Source organism: Musca domestica, unplaced genomic scaffold, assembly GCF_030504385.1.
Source record: "Musca domestica strain aabys unplaced genomic scaffold, Musca_domestica.polishedcontigs.V.1.1 44, whole genome shotgun sequence".
NCBI lineage: Eukaryota > Metazoa > Arthropoda > Insecta > Diptera > Muscidae > Musca > Musca domestica.
Genome location: NW_026712334.1, coordinates 4,587,344 through 4,599,571, shown reverse-complemented (window position 1 = coordinate 4,599,571; position 12,228 = coordinate 4,587,344). Strand labels below are relative to the sequence as shown.

General features: G+C 35.2%; 1 protein-coding gene across 3 annotated transcripts; it reads left to right on the top strand.

The window, feature by feature from the left end:
- Positions 1–8,056: 8,056 nt before the first annotated feature.
- Positions 8,057–11,821, top strand: LOC101888760 (uncharacterized). Of its 3 annotated transcripts, none has more exons than XM_005180258.4 (8): positions 8,057–8,172; positions 8,244–8,645; positions 8,709–8,774; positions 8,891–9,289; positions 9,351–9,422; positions 10,141–10,539; positions 10,606–10,647; positions 10,706–11,817. In XM_005180258.4, exons 1-8 carry the CDS (start codon positions 8,160–8,162, stop codon positions 11,134–11,136), a joined length of 1,824 nt encoding a protein of 607 aa, XP_005180315.2. In that variant the 5' UTR covers positions 8,057–8,159; the 3' UTR covers positions 11,137–11,817. The 3 variants fall into 3 exon arrangements, with proteins under 3 accessions (XP_005180315.2, XP_058983352.1, XP_058983351.1); XM_059127369.1 differs by having other exon boundaries at positions 8,080–8,172; positions 8,222–8,645; positions 9,351–9,407; positions 10,706–11,821; XM_059127368.1 differs by having other exon boundaries at positions 8,080–8,172; positions 8,222–8,645; positions 10,706–11,819.
- Positions 11,822–12,228: the final 407 nt, after the last annotated feature.

The following is a 12,228-nucleotide window of genomic DNA, read 5'->3' as shown; positions in this document are numbered from 1 at the left end:
TATAACGGTACCTCCCGATATTCGGTATTTTTATGGTTTTTGCCACATTTTTTCACTGATTTGTCTAAAAATTGGTATTTGTGAGTCATAATGGGTTCTAGTTCGTGTGGCAAAACATTGTAATTATAGGTCCACCTTTTGGTGTAGCCCCCATATAACGGTACCTCCCGATATTCGGAATTTTAATGGTTTTTGTCACATTTCTTCAAATGTTTCTTTTACCCTAAGGTGGAGGGTATTAAAAGTTTGGCCCGGCCGAAATTAATGTTTTTTTACTTGTTAAATTTCGTATTGGGAGATCTTAATGGTTACTACAACCTATAGAAAAAAAAATTTCGTATGCAGGTCCACGTTTTCGTATTGCCCCTATAAAACGGCACCTCCCAATATTCGGTGTTTTCGTGATTTTAGCGACATTATTTACCGGAATTATTTCTAATTTCGTATTTGAAGTCCGTAAGCCTAGTGCTACAGCCTATGACAAAAATTTTGTATGCAGGCCCACATCTTCGTATAGCCCCTATATGCCGGTACCTCCCAATACTCGGTATTTTTATGATTTGTGGGACATTATTCACCGGAATTGTAACAAATTTCGTATTTAAAATTCGTAATGGGTACTACAGCCTATGGCAAAAAAATTTCGTAAGCAGGTCCACGTCTTCGTATAGTCTCCATATAACAGTTTTCAATTAAGTGGTAGTCTCCGGAAGTTTTTTTGAAAATTTTTCAAGTTCCTCCCAAATGGTGAAGGGTATTAAAAATTCGGCCCGGTAGAACTTAGCTGCTTTTTTACTTGTTTTTTTTTTTTTCCAGTATTACTCCCATGTATTTGTCTTTACCGGAGATACTAATTGTCTTATTTTGAAAGACTGGTTCATTTAGGTGACCAACATCAGTCTTCGAAGTGAAAAGACATAGTTTCGCTTTCCGGGTTTACATGTAGTCTTTTTTGGTTTGGCCCAATTGTAAGCTATCTTCAGAACCAATTTGGCACTTCTACATAGCACGTTTGATTTTCTACCCTCAGAAGTATTATAAAATCGTCTGCGTAACAGACAGGTTCAAATCCCTCTCTCGTTAGTCTCCTTTAATGACTTTTTATGGTGGTTACTCACAGGAGTGGTTCACTGTAAAGGCGTGCATTGGATATAGCAGATAACAGTCATAGATAAATGAAGATATAGACAACGAAATGCTCTGACAGTTTATCTTTGAGAGACAAAATCGAATCAGCAGATGTCGTTTATATCGTTTCAGGGGTTTGAGTGAGAATATTGAAGTCACTCAATTTTAAAACGTTAAAAATAACAAAAACTGTAGAATATTTGCAGTTGAAAATTGTTCCATAATTAAATAAATGTGAAAAGTACGTGATGACATCGAAAAATTCCGGAATAATCAAGTGAACATCTTGAAAAACGATAAAATGTGTTTTCGAAGTCGAGTGGGTTGAACGCGTAAATCAGCATGTTGATTATGCAAAACATGATGAGGGCCATCTGGATAAAAAGACAAATCTAACTTTTCGTTGTCTATATCTTATTTGTCTATGCCCTCAGTCAATGTTCGAGTATTTAAATATATTTTGACTTCTGCTATGGTGAGTCAAATTATTGATCCTCTATGGAGTAGGTCCCGAAGGAATGGGCCAATATTGTCTATTTCAATTTCGCAAATTTCCAATTTTATACATAATCAAACACATAGTCAGTGAAATTATTATACCCTACAACACTATGTGTTGGGGGTATTATAAGTTTGATTGGGCCAGAATTTATATAACACCTCGAAATATTGGTTTCCCATATAGGAAAGTATATATGGATCTTCCTAGCTCGCCGAGCTGAGTCGATCTAGCTATGTATGTCCGTCTGTCCGTCTGTCCATGTTAATTTGTAACCACGCTACAGGTCGCAATTATGGCCCGATCCTAACGAAATTTTGCACGAAGGTGGGGTTTGGGTCAGAATAGAAGCCTATTTATTTTGGAGATGATCGCAAAATGTTTAGGGGTTGAAATGGACCAAATACAAAAAATGTCGGATTTTGCAGTAGCTATACTGGTCGCAATTATAGACCAATCGACGCGGAATTTCGCATGTAGCTTGAGTTTAGGGCGGGGAAGAAGCCTACCATTTTGGGTGGTCGTCGGATAATATTTAGAGGGTAAAATAGACCATATCTTTTTGTGTTGAAAAAATTCAAAATTTTTCATTAAACCGCGAATATTTTAAATCCCGGCGAAATCACAAAACCATGACAAGGTTACTTCTGATCTGTACATTCATGTTAACATCCAACAAATCGGATATATCGCAAAATATGTGCGATATATATGTCTATCAAAGAAGATATACTTGAAAGATCTCTAATATGTCAAGAACGGCTGAACTGATTTCGACAGTTCTCATTAATTTAGAATAGTCTCTTGGGAGGAAAGAAAATACGATTAAAAAATCGCATAAAAATATCTCTATAAAGATGAGAATATTGTTTTTGTAAAATTTTCTCATATTTTTTTCAATTTTGTCATATTTTTGGCATATTTTCATTTTGAATTAAACATTTGGTAATATTTCTACAGTTAACAAAACTAAGTAGTTAGGATATCAGGATATCATATACAGATCGCATTTATGGCCCGATCCTTACGAAATGTTGCATGGGGATAAAATGAGGGTCAGAATAGATGCCTACTCTTTTTGGAGATGATCGTGGGTTGAAATGGACCAAAAACCTGCAAAATTGTCAGCAGGTCGTAATTATCGCCCGATCCTCACGCACATTTGAATGGGGGTTACCGCACATTGCAAAAGCCAAGCAGTTTCGGATGGCCATCCAAAATATTCAATGTGTGAAATAGTTTACCAACTTTTGTAGACTAAATTCGAAAATGTCCATTCCAGCGACTTTTTGGAGAATTCACAAATGCAGGAAAGACGCACTCCTGACTATTTCGTTAACGCTGATTTCGTTGAAGAATATAGTCAAATGTCTGTATCTCATATAGATGCGTTTTAGTCAAAAACCAATAATAAATGTTAATCTTTTGTCACTTCTGAGAGATTATAGGTCTTTGGGAAATATTTGTTCCAGATCTAGGAAGACCATTTAAGTGCAACATCTACCAATAAATTGGAAATGAGCAAATCAGTTTAAGTTGCTATTATTCGAAAAGTAGAGAACGAAACCTAATGGTTTTCTTTTATAATTTGTCACAATATCTTGTGGAATTCTGTCGAGTATTTCGCCTATATAAACTGTATGGTTTATTATAGTGTTGTAGGGTATTCAACGGTCGGCCCCGCTCGACTGTAGCCTTTGCTTACTTGTTTTATTTTTGAAAAAGAAATCACTTTAACACCAACGAATGGAAAGTAACCCATTAACCTTATCGAATGATTCATGGCAAAGCTTTTAAATTACTCACAATTCCAGGAAAAGAAAAATTCAAGTCTTATCGCTATATTCTTTCATGAAATTATTTATAGCAAAAAAAAAACATAAGTTTGAGCTGGTGACAATGTACATTAAACTATCCAGAATTTAATTCGAAGGCATATGCCAAGATTTTATTCTGTTATGCCAAGAGGGCATTCTGAATTGACAAAATTTGTCAAAATCGGTCCAGCCATTCTTCAGATATAAACATCCCCTTCCTTTGTATATATGTATTGTACATATTTCGCTATATATATCCGATATATTTACTATCGGCATCTACGTAACGGTCAGAATTGACCTGTTCGTATATTTGTGATTTCGCTGGTATTAAAAATATTCGCGGTTTATTGGAAATTTTGATTTTATTTAACACAAGCGATTACCATCAAAATTGGAAGACTTCTGCCCAGCCTTAAGCTCTAGCCGCATGCTAACTTCCGCGTCGATTGGTCTATAACAGCGACCTGTAGAGCAACTGCAAAATCAGGAAATTTTTCAGTATTTGGTCCATTTCAACCCCTAAATATTATGAGATCATCTCCAAAAGAAATAGGGTTCTATTCTGGCCCAAACCCCACCTCCATTCTAAATTTCGTGAAGATTGGACCATAATTGCGACCTGTAGAGTGATTACAAATTATCATGGACAGACGGATAGACGGAAGGACGGACATACATAGCTTGATCGACTCAGCTCGGCGAGCTAGGAAGATCCATATATAATTTCCTATATGGGAAACCAATATTTCGAGGTGTTACATAAATTCTGGCCCAATCAAACTTATAATACCCCCAACACATAGTGTTGTAGGGTATAAATATTATTATATCAGGATTTGTGGTATCTTCTATTGTGGTATTGCAGTGTGAACAACTTTTTGTGTTTCTGCTGGAGTTTTATTATGTTTGGATTTGAAACCACAATTGAATTTGTGTGATCGTAATGGTCAACATGGACATGCACACTACTGACACATGTGACAAAATCAAATTTCTGGAAATATATTTTTATATAATATTGGAAAAAGTGGTACTGGACAAATGATGGCGGCTAAGCATTTGTCAATCGTTACTATCATTTCGAAATAAAATATCATAAGAGCATTCTTTCGAAAAATATAATTTTAGCAGTGTAATGTAAGTTCGTATTAAATAGTTGCAGAAAGATAAAGGATAATCCGATTTTGCTCCAAGTTTATATATGGTAATATTTGCATAAGCATATCGATCCCCCCATCAAGGACCTCTCCCACAAAGGGTCAAAAATTTAAATAATTATTACTCTTATAAAATGTGTCGATTGTCTTCAAATTACACACATCACAATATTTTTATTAACACAAGGTCTGGTGTAAAGATGAGATATATTGGTCCACTCCTCCGATACCTCCTCCACAAAGGGTCAAAGTTTTGAGTAACCAAAACGATCATAAAATCCGGTTATCTTTATATTTCACACACCTCATTATTTTTACAACACAAGATATGCTGTGAAGATGGGATATATCTGTTCACACCTTCTGGTACCTCCCCCACCAAAGGTCAAAATTTTGAATATCCATGACGAAAGACGAAATTAACATCCGATTCCATATAGACTTGGGACCTCTCAATATTTTCATCAACACAATATCTGTTATAAAGATTTTGGAGATCGGTTCATTTCTTCTGGTACCTACCCCACATAGGGCTCAAAATTTTGAAATAAGCGAAATAAGCATCTAACTCTCTTCAAATTTCATACATACAAACTTTTTTGCTAACACAAGATTTGTTGTAAGGATGACATATATCTGTGAACCCCTTCTGGTACCTCACACACAAAGAATTACAATTTTCAATACTTTTACCTGTCATAACTCGCGAAACAAGTCAGCGACTCCTTACAGAGAGATGAATATGGAATTTATGATTTCGCATAAAATTTGTTATAAATGTTTGATTTTGCCCAATATTTTGATTTGTATGAAAATGGAATACTTCGGTCGACTATACTTGGTACTTAACTCACATTTTCTGAACATTATCATATATCTTACATAAAGTGAAGAAAGTCCAAATTGCCTTTATATCATACTAGCTGGCCCGGTCCGCGTTGCCGGCCCGTAGTTTTTGTCTATTATGCATATTTGTCAAAGCATAATTATTCACAGATATGACTGATATAAGTGTTCCCGTACTGGTCGATTAAAAGTGTTTTAAAATACCTGTACCCATATTTAAGCCGTGGGCTTCAAAGGTGTGGATGTGCTATACAAATCTATTAAAAAGTGTATATCAATCTTATCCCCATGTAAGGGATCAAATTAATTTTTAGTATGGTAAAAATCGTAGCAAAATCTTCCAGTGAAATGAGCAGTAATTTGGAATTTGCTGTATTTTGTACACCTCATAATTGAGCGCTGAATGAATTAAGAATAGCCAAAGTTAATTACTTTTTTAAGCCATTGTCCATTAGCGTTCTTATAAGTCCCCCTAACCATGTCGGTCTGTTTGTCCGCCAAAAAGTGGACTTGAGGGGGTACTATTATATGGAAAAAATTCTAAAATTTGTAGATATGTTCATATTTTTGTGTAAGTTTTCACCCCCCAAATACACATTTTTAGCCAAATCCTTTGAAATATGGTAAAATCAGGAGATACTTTTACATGGGCACTACTCCGAGACATCGACCTACATTGAAAACATTCTTCTAGCCCTTATAATCCAATATGACAAATAGAGACCAAATCAAAAATTTAACAGAACAACATATCATATCAAACTGAAAAACATTCCGCGTGATTTAAATGAGTAAAAATAGTTTTATCCACCATATTATCATATAGATGTATTTCCCAAATCTACGTTTCCAACCAATATTCTCTTGAGAGTTACAAATTCAATAGAATACAAAATTTTCTTTTCTGACCACACATTATATGTGAAAGTGGACTTGGGGATACTCCAATGTGGGGACTTTACTTAAATAAATTCCTATGTGGCAATTATCTGTATGGTGGTTCCCTAACCCCTTAGAGTCAAAGATGCCAAATAAGGGCCAAAAAATATGAAAAAAGTGGCCAAGACCCCAAAAATAGCTTAAATCGATATCATGACCTGCAAAAGTGATTTAAGGTATCTTGAATGTTTGGGAAGAATTCCTGGAAGGATAGAAATCCTTTTCTTACTAAAAGTCCCATTCGCTCTATTATTTTGCACCCTTTAAATTTGGTATTTTACTGATTGTACTTCCAAAGAATTTTGCATTTTGAGCTCTCATTGGACGGATTATTGTCACATGAAAGAAGTAGTTCCACGCTTTGAAATGAGCTCCATTAGGCTTTTTCTGTCATTTTTGGTTGTTTAAATGTGTTCGCAAATACAAATTAAAAAAAAATGACAAAAGAAGAATAACAAATTGAAAAAATCTTCAACTTGTTCGCTGATTTATTACAGCAAATGTTTAAAGACCCTTACTATTATTTTAAAATTCGATTCCACTGAAAATCTTTTCGATTTTTTCCCGATTTGATAATTTTTGCAATGAGATCTCTTTTTCGTGATTTTTTAGCGAATTTGAAAAAGTAATTATCTTTTAATTAATAATTATCTTTCTTTTGGTGTGACCGCGTTAAATTATTTCGATATCATCTATTCCGTTTCGCCACCATATAATTCGGTATTACACTTCCATGTAACCCGCCATCAATTTCAGTTCTCAAGAAATCAAGTCAATTAAATAAACTGGTTTTAATATTCGAATTCAAAAATAAAATATAAAAAACACTACAAATGTACATTAGAAAAAAGCCAGTCAAAATAGAAACAAATCATGCAAAATAAAACATTACTATTGTACATTTGAAAAGTCAAAATGAAAATGTTAATATATCACATTTTTACGCGATTTTTTTGGATATTATCCTTTTCGGAGAGGAGACAACTCCGAATTTGTATGGATCGTTAAAATCAGTCCAGCGGTTCTTAAGTTATAAGCGTAGTAACTAACATATAGATTTATTTAGGTCCGATACGAAATTGAGAATATTTGCCCATTCCTTCGGAACTTACTCCATAGAAGGCCAATAATTTGTATAATCATAACAGAAGTCAAAATACATATATTTGAAAACATTGGCTGAGGGTATACAGCTGTTTGCAAAACCAACTGATTTTTTTGTAAAGAACCAACAAGACTCTTCTGGTAATTTACATGAAGCTCAAATTTTCAATCAAAACAATCCTCGTATAGCAATATTGCGTAAGATACTATACATCTAAAATGTAAGGATTCTAAGCAATTTTAAACCGAAAATGTCCAAATAATATGGAAGAGGTAGAATCTTAGCTCCTCTATTTAGGTCAATTTGAAATGTAGACTTAAAAGCCCCCGATTCATATATATAATATGAAAGAGGTAGAATCTTAGCTCCTCTATTTAGATCAATTTGTAATGTAAACTTTTAAGCCCCCGATTCATATGTCTTTTATTCTTAGTAAAGTAATTAACATGTCCAATTTCAAGGACGTTGATTTCTTCTAAAATTTATTGTAGTACCAATCCTTATTCGGTCAATACCACCTATAGTCCTTGGATATATAGTATAAAAGCGGCCACAACTTGCGAATGAACTTCTGTTCTAAATAACCGCTCGTACAGTTTACAAACACACGCAACTGAGTCTTTTTTATCAGTTTCCTTGAAAACCCCTATATATATATAAGAAATATGAAGACATATGGTAAGCTGAAGCACTAGAATCGAAAAAATCTTTTTTCAACTTAAATTAGCTCTGGTCCTTTAATTCCCAAGTAAATACTCCCGATCAGAGGAAGTATATTTTTTATCGTGCTCCGGAAAATGAAGAATTTCATTTCGAAGTATGCTGTAGCAATGATTGTCATGTGGCCTTGACCAACGATCCACATGAAACCGGTCCGATGTATGAGATAGCCATTGGTGGTTGGAAGAATACCAAGTCGATAATACGTTATGTTGGCAGGCAACCGGATGTCGCAGCTGCAGCTACTCCCAATATTGTCAACGAACATGAAATGCGTGGGTTTTGGGTTCGTTGGCGTAATCAAACAATTTCAGTTGGACGCAAGGGTGAAAGTTTGCCATTTATGTCTCATCAAGATTTGCAAATGTTTAATGTGAATTTCGTTGCAATATGTACCGCCTATGGGTCCACCGGTTCCTGGTTGTTCGATGGTACTGCTTTTTAAATTATGTTTATGTTTCTTTTATATAAAAAAAAATTAAAATTTTTTTCAGATCCATTTGCCGGTGTCTTTTGTGAAAAAGAAGCAAAATTGGAGAGTATTGAAAATATGAAATTTGGTAAGATCACAGCAGAACATTTCCGGAGGTGTTAAAAAGCTCTAGAGATTTTCCATCACTGTTCTAAAATCCATGAATTTTAACTTTCTCTCTCTCCCTTTCTGCCGTCCATAAAGTAAAAACTCCCAATGAGAAAAAATATAAATACTATCCGGCTCACGGGGAAATGTTCGCCTTCTATGTTTGCTGTGCCAATGATTGTCACGTCTCACTGTCCAACCACGCCGATAGGGTGAAACCATTATATGAGATTGCCATTGGTGGCTGGGCTAACACCAAATCCATTATACGCCTAATCGGCAAGGAACCCGATTTGGTTGCTGCTCAAACCCCAGATATTTGCAGTCCGCATGAAATGCGTGGTTTTTGGGTGCGATGGGATTACAATTGTATCCAAGTCGGTCGCAAGGGTGAAGCGGTTGCCTTCATGTCTTATCACGATAAAAATTTATTTCCAATTAATTATGTTGGTATATGTACGGCATATGGTTCTACCGGTACTTGGTTTGTTGGTGGTAAGTCTTTAATGGTCTGTTTAGAAATAGGTGGACTGATGACATTTTTTTTTTTTTGCAGAAAATACATTTGAGGTTTCCAGTGTTCCGGTCATACCTAATATGCTGGCTGATAACAGTAAATTACACAAGCGTAAGATAAGTTCAAAACTTATCATATCGAAATGAGGTGAATTGTTCAATCCGCGGGGTTAATTAACTCCGTCATGAACAAATCGCTGATAACACTGTGCTACAAAATTCAATTATAAAAGTAGAGCTAAAAAGATAGAAGATATTTTGTCGGCATTTTGAGAGTTTACACAGCAAAGTAACCTACATTGAGCGGACTCATTTGAATTTTATGTATGTAGGATGGATCCTTGCATAGAACTGTCTATATAGGTCCGCGTCTTCGTATATCCCCCATATATCCATACTTTTCACCGGAATTTCTTCCAAGTCATTACATGGCCTCCATATAACAGTACCTCCCAATATGCGGTATTTTGAGAATTTTAGCTACACTTTTCAACAGAATTATATAAAACATTGTATTTGGAGTTCGTAATTGGCACCGCCTTCTCTGGCAGGGACTATAATGTTTCATTTAATGGCAATACTTTACATTCGGATTTTTTTTAAATTATAGATCAAGATCCTTCCGCGTGGTGAAGGGCAGGCCGAACTCAGTTGCTTTTTTACTTCTTAGCACTACTTTCAATATCTAATGGTGTTTTTTTGTAATTATGCCAAAATTTGAATTAGGTCGCACAGTGTAATTCATATAATTAAAGCAAGAAAAGTGGATAATTTTCGACATTGGGCAAACTTCTCGCATTGACATAAATTTATATATTCCCTCCTTCCAGTAAATACACCAAATGAGAAGAGATATAGATTCTATCCGGTGCATGGCAACTCATTTTTGTTTAAAGTCAAATGTGCCAATGATTGTCACGTGGCCCTGTCATCGAACAATGAGGAACGTTTGCCTTTGTATGAAATAGTCTTAGGTGGCTGGGCTAATACCAAATCGGTAATACGTAAAAATTACAAAACCCCAGATCTTGTGGAGGTACAAACGCCTCAAATTGTCAATGCAAATGTATGGCGAACTTTTTGGTTGTGTTGGCAAGACAATGTCATTCAGGTGGGCCGTGAGGGGGAATCATTGCCTTTTATGACCTACAAGGATCCAAATTTGTTCTGTGTAAAATATTTGGGCATTTGTACAGCGTATGGATCCAGTGGTTCGTGGTTGTTCAACAGTGAGTACGGAATTGGGTTTTTAAGAACGATAAAAGAGAGCTAGTTTTTTGTACTTTTTTTATCAGAATCCTTGGATGATGTTCTAATTTCGAATAGGATTTTGAAAGGTAAGGTCTTTAACTTCTTTGACGACAATTTATTTCTTTGTTGTTTTCTTGTATTTAGTTAAAACTCCCAAAGAGAAGTCCTATGTCTTTTATCCGATCCGACGAAATGTCTTTCAATTCAAAGTTAAATGTGCCCATGACTGTCATATTGCCTTGTCGGCCCAGCCATTGGTGGGTTTGCCCATGTACGAAGTTGTTATTGGTGCCATGAGTAATACAAAGTCAGTTATACGAGATGTTGACATGGAACCACCGGAGGTATTTGAAACCGCTTCCCCGGACATTGTGGATGCCCACGAGTTGTGCGGATTCTGGATACATTGGAATAATACGTCTATTGCAGTGGGTCGTGAGGGTGAAAAAATCTCATTTATGTTCCATAAGGGTATCAAACTTTTCCCCATCAAGTATATTGGGATATCTACTGGTTCTGGTGCAACAGGTTATTGGGAATTTGAAGATGAGTGTGGAACTGGTGGGAGTAATTAAATAATGAACGTATTTTTATTTTTGTAGATAATAATGCTTGAGTTCATTTTAAGTCGGCCACATGTCGTAAACATATTTTGAATGTTAATGTTTTAATAACGAAAATTATTCGTAAAACCTGCGAATATATATAATCCAATATAATCCAATGGTCATCCAAAAAGCTAGAATTCTTCCCCATCCTTAACTCTCTTCTCAGGCATGTCGATTGGCTTCAGTTGTATGATCAGTAATTTTTTTCTGTTTTGTTTCATTTGAGCCCCTTAATATTTTGCGATCATCTTTAAAAGCAAGAAGCCCTTCTGCATCTACAAATTTAGACCCATCTATATTATTTGCTTGTCTACGATACTTGGCTATATTCATCAACGAAATCAACATAAAAAAGCCAGAAGTTCGCCTTTTGTGTATTTCGGATATCGCCTGTAAGTAATGTTGGTATTTTTTCACACAAAAGTAGTGGTCCATTCTACTCGCTGTCCTTTGGTTTCTATTTGCGACTTTATAACGGCTGCAAAATCAGGAACATTTTTAGTGGTTGGTCCATTTCAATCCCTAAATATATTGCGGTCATCTTTGAAAACAATAGCTCTTCTGAGCCTAACCCTACCCTTGTGACAATTTTCGTGAAGATCGGACGAAAATTGCAATCTGTATATAATAACCCCAACCCGTGTTGTAAGGTGAAAAAAATTTACAAAATGTACATTTCAATAATATAAGTCAAATTGAAAAAATCGCATGCGATAAAAAATATGAAAAAATAAAAAATGTCACAAAATGCTACAAAGTCTATGATAACACCATTATTTGCACATTTTTATGCGATTTTTTTAGATTTTATTCTCTTATGCCAAGAGGGCATTCTGAATTGATAAAATTTGTCAAAATAGGTCCAGCCATTCTTGAGATATAAGCATTTTAGCTAACATCCCCTTCCTTTGTATATATGTATTGTACATATATCGATATATATATATATATATATATATATCCGATATATTTACTATCGGCATCTACGAAACGGTCAGGATTGACCTGTTCGTCTATTTGTGATTTCGCCGGGATTAAAAATATTCGCGGTTTAATGGA